This window comes from Triticum urartu, chromosome 3A, assembly GCF_056163025.1.
Source record: "Triticum urartu cultivar PI428250 chromosome 3A, HENAU_Tu73, whole genome shotgun sequence".
Taxonomy (NCBI): Eukaryota; Viridiplantae; Streptophyta; class Magnoliopsida; order Poales; family Poaceae; genus Triticum; species Triticum urartu.
Genome location: NC_141875.1, coordinates 553849680 through 553858028, shown reverse-complemented (window position 1 = coordinate 553858028; position 8349 = coordinate 553849680). Strand labels below are relative to the sequence as shown.

The 8349-nt window shown below is 46.5% G+C and overlaps 1 protein-coding gene across 1 annotated transcript; it reads left to right on the top strand.

Moving 5' to 3' along the window:
- The first annotated feature begins 7108 nt into the window (after window positions 1–7108).
- On the top strand, window positions 7109–7835 carry LOC125548713 (uncharacterized). Its single transcript, XM_048712265.2, has one exon. It carries the CDS (start codon window positions 7259–7261, stop codon window positions 7580–7582), a length of 324 nt encoding a protein of 107 aa, XP_048568222.1. The 5' UTR covers window positions 7109–7258; the 3' UTR covers window positions 7583–7835.
- Window positions 7836–8349: the final 514 nt, after the last annotated feature.

The following is an 8349-nucleotide window of genomic DNA, read 5'->3' as shown; positions in this document are numbered from 1 at the left end:
AATCACATTGGAGCTGAGCGAAGATGGGGTCACGGTATGGTTGTGGTTGTCGATTCTTTGGGTGTTCGTAGGATCGCTGAGGTTTGTTTGTTGTTGTGGAGCCAGAGTTGTGATCGTGGAATCCGAACAGAGACAATGACGAAAGATGTGGTGGTCCGCTCGGTGTTCTTCGCAACACCAGTCTAGATATTTCTCCTTTGTAGCTTCCCTCTGCACCGGAGCTACCTTCTCATCGGCGCATGAGGCTGACTAGAGGTTCTTATTACGGATGCATGTCTCTATTGCAGCGAGGGCTTCATGGCGGCCGTCAATGACGAAGTCGAAATGGCTAGCTCGCGTAGAGGAGTGATGGCACTATGGTGCTATCTTGGTGGGTTTTTTTTCTTGGCGGTGTGTGGGGTGTCTCTTTTTATGTGCTAGGTCGACCGATGATGCCCCTAATGAAGATGGTCGTAACGATTTTCTCCGATTTAGGCATAGTAACTGACAATTCCCTAGATTTTTAATAAAGGTCCCAAGGGACCGTTTTATTATTAAAATATTTACATAAGTTTACTTGGTGACCGAAATGCCTTTTACTCTGAGTCCTTTGCAAGCATAGATGACCCTATGTATCCGAATCATCGCTGGAGCAAACATATGAAATTGCGCGTTATTTCAGAAAAAGTATCTGCTCGCTAGCTTATATACTCCCGGATGAAGAGTAAATTCAAATAATAATAATAACAAATTTAGAAATTCCTGATTGTTTTCTGACAAACATTAAGGTTTTTCGGTTGCTTGCAAAGTTTCATCATGAAATTACATTTATGGAAGCCTTGGCAAAAAACAGAGTGCTTTAAAAATGATAATTTTGAAAGCATTTTTGAGCTTTGATTTTATATTATTTTTGCCACAACTTCCACTAACGTGATTCCGTGATGAAGTTTTTACAAGCACTCGAAACATTCCTTAAAGATTGCCCCAAACACTTTCAGATTTTTTTTTCATTTTTTCCTATTTTTTCGATTTTACCGTTATGCCAGGAGCATTTGGGCTCAAGCTGGGAAACGTATGTTTGGTATTTTTTTTTAACAATTCTTAGTTTTGAGCAAACCAGATTTTTCGGTTATTTTCAACCTTCTTACCGGACACGATCAAAGTGGGGTTACTGTGTAAGATTGGTGAGACCATTTGTGAGCCCAGAAATTAGAGTGTGCTGGACTCCCTTGTGTGGATCACTTTTCATTAGTGTTTGTCACATTGTTGCACCGGTTTTTAATCCAATCTAGTACAACCGTTTAACTAGGTATTACCAAGAGCTGGGGAGTTCTGTCGAAATTAGTGATGCCGGTTGAGAAGACAAAGTTGAGTTGCTACACCTATAATAGACCAAACGAAACTGCGAGTGTGGCGTTAGAGCACACGAGCTCGCTTGCTCCTGCTAGGTGGACCAATGGAACGACGACATGATGACTGTAGACTCCTGTTTTGATACTAGTATAAAGTATCTGAAAACTTTGATTTTCCATTTCAAAACTGACATAAACCCCCGATTGATGCGCCTCTCACATCACTCATCCAAAAGAGCTAAAATAATTTCAAAATAGTCGATCATATTATTATGCTTTCTGCAAAATTTAAAAATAAACAAGTGAATGTTCCTCGTTGTCAACTTGTAATGAGATATTTTGTAAGTCTGGTTCAGATTTGTAGGTCTTCAATGTGACTAGCAAAATACTCTATCCATTCCTAAATATAAGTCTTTTTAGACATTTCAAATGGACTACAACATACGAATGTATGTAGACATATTTGAGTATAGATTCACTCATTTCGCTCCGTATATAGTCATTTATTGAAATCTTTAAAAAGACTTATATTTAGGAACGGAGGAAGTATGTATTATTTGCCAAAACAAAAATATTTAGGAACTTAAATAATGATATTTTTTCAAAAATTGAGTTTGCCATGATCACGATTGAAATCTACCTGCATATGAAAAGAAAATTTGCCGTGTTTCAATATTTTAAATACATGAATAAGAACTAAAAAACCAGAGTAAAAATTGCCATGACACTATAAAAAAATCCACATATATGTAATATGAAATTACCATGCTACATATAGAACAACAGTTTGCTATGGCATAGTCAATAGATTTGCCATTTCACATACAATAAATTCGTGGTGGTACAATACATAAAAAGCGTACACAGGATAAAATTGACATGGTATTTGTACAAGAAAACTTGTAAAATTAAATTCTGCCATTGATCATGGCAACTTTGAAATAAAATGTTCGACAGATCAAGGGGAACTTATAAAAAAGTTTGTACTTGTAATAAAGGATTTTTTTGTTATATAAAACATCAAAAGTTGTTGAGAAATCAGTAATCATCACATGAACACTTGTTTGGAAAAGAATAATTATCACATGACAAATTAGGAAATTTTAGATGTCTATATGTAGGAAATTTTGTACTTTGACATGTCAAAAATCAATTTAAAGATGTCTAGTGACATGATAAATTCAGAATATAAAAATATGAAATATGCGTGGGGAAGTGTAAGAAAAATTGTACCAGTGATATGACAAAAAAAACTGAAAATGCCACTAGATCAATCTTCTTAAATTTTCAATGAGGCAAAATACAAATGCACTTACATTTTCCTTAAATGCAATGAAAAGGTTCAATGTTAAAACATGTTATATAACATATCTACATTTTGCTGTCTGAGCAGTACACATGATGGGAAAAATAGAAAAACATAATACAAAAAAGAAATGAGAGTTGCATGGAAAATTTACGGGGAGGGGGGGGATCTCATCGAACATAGATAAACTGTATATATAGCTGCGTAAGAAAGGTCACATGGCAACGTTCGTGAAGTCCAGCGAAGCGCCGGCTTGGGTCCGCGCGAACACCAACCTCGCAAAGGCCTAGGCCCATCACCAGTCATTGTCCACCGCAGAGACTGTCGGGTAGCGCATATGCTGCCTCGATAGGGAGTGGTCTATTAGTTTGACTGACGCTGCCGCCGGCGGCAGGGGCAAGGGTAAGGCTCCCGGCCAGGGTCAGCGTTGACCACGGCGGCTCTCCGCACGACGCAGTAGGAAGCGGGCCGGTGGTCGGGCAGGGCTGCCCCACCCCCCCCCCCCCCCCCCCCCACACCCGCACCCCGCCGATCCGCAATGTGAGAGACAACTCCGACAAACGACGACCCAAGTGGTGACGGTCAGCCCGAGCACGCATACGAGGTCAGCGTTTGCTATAAGCTAGTTTATTTTTTTTATGTTTATGAACGAAATATCATCCAGTTTATGTAAAATATATCATACTTATACATTTGAATGCATTCCCTCGTGTTTACATGAATTATGTCCAAGTTAGTTTGAATTGCGGATGGATGTATTGCGGGAAGAGTTGCGAGGCTGGCCCATGTATCATTGTTCGCGAACGCATCCGGACGTGTTCATTGACGGATAGTGTGTCTGTTTTACGAGTCTATGTTGGAGATGCCCTTAGCTCTCTTGCTAATTCTCAAAAAAAAAACTCGGTTGCTAGTTTTGCGTCTAATTTGTACAATTTGATGCTGTCTTTTGAGCTAGTATATTCGTAAACCTGTTGACATTTTACGTTTCTGTTCTCTGAATCGCCATTGTGCTTAATCAATCGTGTTTCCAATTTATTCCATTCTTGAAGCCCGTGTACCGGTGATACGGGTGGTACATGACGGAGGCGTCTGATGGCAGTACTGTGAATGGGCCATGCTGTCCCGTGCTATGGGCTTCATACGACAAAGACCAAACGCGTAATACATGCAGCCTCTCTTATCCCAATGCGAACGGCCGGGCAGAGATTCCCTGAGCAGGCGAGCTATGAATTTTCCCTCTACTGTCATTACCTTTTCTTCCTGCGCCTTTTGTATTTGTTTCAACCTTTCGGTGAGAGGCCTGCCTCGTAATGTCAGCATCACCTCGAGTTAAACCATGTAAAGTATTAAAATCTTGTTAGTCGGTTTCAAAACATAAATAAATCTTGTTAGTCTGAAGAGATGTACGTATTTGCATTGTCTTTTGTGTTGTCTAAGGCGATAACATCGTTGCGCTTCTCCTTGTCGACTGAGATATTATGAAATTTTGTAAGAGGATTATTGTTATGATGCTGAGTGCCTGCATAGTTAACAAGCCGACAGCCGTTCAACATCACAGCATGCATTATTTTTCTCGAGGATTGCAGTAGTGGAATACATGGCATCTAGTCATCAGAGATGTGCTGCTTCCGCTGTATCTAAGAGACTGTAGACAGTCCATGGCTTTGACAAGGCTGATGCAAGGGTTCTTGTTTACAGGAAGGAAGACATCACTGACAGATGACGGTACGCACTTCCAACAAAGACCACAGGAACCCGCCCGCAGATTTATCGATAAGCAATGTGGCTCGTCTGATTGTGATATTCCGCTCACATCCTCTTCGAACGATTCCTTTCACTTTGGTTTGCTTGCTTTCTTGGGTGAATCACAACACGGTCCGCACTTCTCTTTTCTGATGAGAGGACATTCCAGGCTCTACCAACTTTTACAGTTTGCTTGCTGGTGCTGCCCACCAACAATTTAACGGACAGTTAGTTTTTTTTTCTCGAAAAGGAGGCATAAGATTTGCCACTATTAAGTAACAGACAGTTAGTGATACTAGCATTGCCTGCAAATTCGAACTGCAGAAACCTGATGAAATAGGTAGCCCCAGGGAATTCGGATTTGAGACATTAGAGCATCTATAGCCGGACCTCTCAAACTCGTCTCACACGTTCGGATGGGCCATCTTGTCATTGTCCGGGTATGACCCAGACGGGCTTCTTAAACGGCCCTCAAACGTCCGGGTTGATCGGCACCCCTCATATCCAGCCTAAATATAGGGTTGATATGGGGGCGCCCGGGCACGCCTGCCATGTCGGACCCGACAGCCCGTCCCCATCTTAAATCGCACCAAATCCATCAAATCCATCAAACCCTCCCTCCTTCTCCCGCCGCCCTCCAACCATTCCCGTGTCCGGACCCTCGCCGTCCTCCATCCTTACTCCCAATCCTCACCTCCGGTCCCTATCCACCACCGGAGATGTCGTCTAGCCTGACCCACACCGCCGTGACGGAGACGCAGTCTGCCTCGTCCGTCGGCAGCGTCAATTTGTCGGCTGCGACTTGCAAGGCGGAGAACGTCACCCGCAAGTTGCGGCGACACCGACAGCAAGAGAAAGAGAGGTTGCAACTCGCACGGGACACGGGAGATGCGAGGATCATGTTGGCGGAGACCCTCTTAGACGAGTTTGCGAAGAAGTGGCTTGCAGACAAGAAGGAGATCAACGCCCGTAGGGACTGCGAGGTAGCGAGGGCGGCTGCGCCCCGGATGCATGCAAAGGAGGCGCCCCGGATGCAGGCAGAGCAGGACGCGTTCCGCTCGAAGCAGGCGCCCAGCTAGTGATCCGAGGCCATCCGTCACGCTCGGACATTGATTTTATTTTGCCATATCCGATTTGTTGAACTATAATTTGTTTTGCTCTGTTTTGGACTTTGGCATTCGGACAGTTTGTATCGAGAATCAAAATTTACGTTATGTAGATGTGTAGCGCAATATTTGAGGGATGATCGTTTGAGGCGCCGGATTTGCCAAGTCCGGCTTAGATGCTCTTAGGCAATCTCTTGAATTGGTAAGCGGGTACGACCCTGGCTGGCTGGCGCTGAATTTTCTCCATCGGTTCTAGCTTCCGTCGTGCAATCATTCGTTGAGGGTCAACTGCTTCACTGTGAAGTGTGAACTTCCTGATGTGCGCTGTGTTTGGACTTTCGGGCAAGCAACCTTGCCAGTTCATCTTCATCCTCTCTGGCCAAGCGCCAGCTACTGGAACTACAGTAGTCAGCTCCAACCTGAAGCTTGGGCATGGTCGACATGAAAGAGCAACGACGCGGAAGCACGTAGCGTACACCTGCAAGTTACAGGACACGAGTCGCGCCTGAAGACTGAACTCTCATTACGTAGTACACCGTCCATGTCCGTGGCGCTGTGGCAGCAACCACCGGGCGACGATCACGAGACGAGCCAGCACGACCAGACAGCTTTCCTACCGCCAATGATAAGTGGCGCACTTGCTCGCGGATATAGCTCGCGCGTCCCATCTCCCGGCCCCGGAGTGCGAGTTCACAGAAGGCGGCATCATGATTGCGTTTCTTCGAGGCTACGGCAACATTTCCACTTGCGAGCACGAATTAATCTGCATCTCCAGCTATACCCGGTAGCATGCAGTTGACGGTTGGCCGTTGCACCAAGTATTAATTAACTATTTTCGCAAAAAAAAGTAGGAGTGCAATTAATTAACTCGAACTGTCTAATGTATACTACTCCCTCCATTCTTTTTTATAAGACGTTTTGGACAGCTGACATTGAACTGTCGTGTGCTCTGTCTAAATTGTCTAAACGTTTTATAAAAGAGAACAGAGTGAGTACTAAATAAATAAGTAAATCCTTGTATAGTGATTGTGCAAGATAGCGTCAACCGCAAAACGATGTGAGGCCGCCGACGGGCATGTGTCACCGCGATGCATGCGACCTGCACGCGACCAACGTGATGGCCGCTCAACAAGAGGAGGAACCGCGACAGCCGCCAACAGGGTGCGTCCAAAACCGCGGAATTTGCAGCTCACCGCCCACAAGCATTGGCGGCTAGGCGCTGTCATCTGTCCGACACGAATAAACAAAGCGCACAGCGACGCGCCGAAGGCACCCAGTTTGCGGCCAGGCGTGCACCGACGAGGCGCCGGACGCACCGCACGCGGCCACGACGCCTCCCAACCGCCGCGGCTAAGCAATGCCACGCCAGCCACCGGGGCGGTGAGCTGCAGGAGAATCCGCTGAAAAAGCCGCGTTCCCACGGCGACCGTCCATGCGAGATCCCGCGCTCCCCCGCGTTCCCACTCGTCCCACCCACTCGCAACCATCCGGCACGGCGCCCACGTAGGATCCCATCCCCACGTCACCGTCCAGCGCGGCCGAAGCGTCGGCTGTGGCTTTTGCCCGGACGGTACTGCCACCCCCGTTCGCTCCAAGCCTCCCACTATATATCCGCGCCTCTCAGACCAGCTGGTCACACAAAGACCACCTAATCTCTCTCTCTAATCCGACGGAAGCAGCAGCAGCTAGCGACACACAACAACTACAGCAAGCACACAGCAGGAGGAGGAAGAAGAGGGCTCCATCTATCTATACTCTATAGTTCCACACGCATGGGGAACTGCGCCATCACGCACCAGGCCACGTCGTGGGCGGACGACGGCGAGTGGGAGCTGCCGTCGCCGGGCGACGACGAGGCGCACGAGGAGCGGAGGAAGGAGCACGCCAGCGAGGTGACCATCCGGATCAGCAAGCGCCAGCTGCAGGAGCTGGTGGACAAGAGGGCCGACGACGGCGTCTGGAAGGGCCGGCGGTCGGCGTCGGAGCTTCTGGCGGACATCATGAACGCCGGGGAGGTGCACCACCACGTCGACCACTGCAGGGCGGCGCACTGGAAGCCCGCCCTCCAGAGCATCCCGGAGGCGGTGGAGTCGTGACGCTACGCCCCGTGACGCGTGCCGGCCATGGCTTTCGATCGCCGGGTTTGGGTTTCTCGCCTCTTTCTTGGTTGCTTCTTCGCCGTGTCTCACAGCTTTTTGGCGGCCTTTTTGTGCTATTCTTTGGTTTGGATCCAGCGAACAATGTATATACTAGTAGGGAAAGTGGTGATGTAAATTGTAAAGTAGATGTTCTACTGTCCATACGGCTTTTTGTGTGTGGAACAACAACAAACCAAACATTCTCAGTTGATCTGCTGCTTTGTGTGTGTGGCACAAACCAAGCATTTTCACTTGATCCGCTGTCCAAAAACACGGTACAGACGAGCTTACCAGGAAGAGGAGGAAGAAGAAACCTACAAGGGTGCAAAGCAATGTTGGTTGGTTGAACCCAAAAGCCAAACCTGGAAACTGATGAGGACAGAAGCGATTCTGTATGCCCTGCAAGGGTGCAAAGCAATGTTGGTTGGTTGAACCCAGAAGCGAAGTTATGTTCCACTAAAGAAACAAGTTATGCAATGTAATTATGATTATGAATCATTGGGTGTGATCTGCCCTGTAGAGTCGTGGGTACCAATGAAGAAGATTGCACACATGCATTTTTTTTTCCTCCACGTTCAGAAGCCCGTGCATTAAAATTGGCATTCTTGGTTCGTCCGCCTGCCGCGAGAGGCATGAAAGACCTGATTCGCTATTATATTAATTAGGATTTTACGATTTATTAGAAATCACCTCACCTAATAATATTACAAAAATACTATACTATG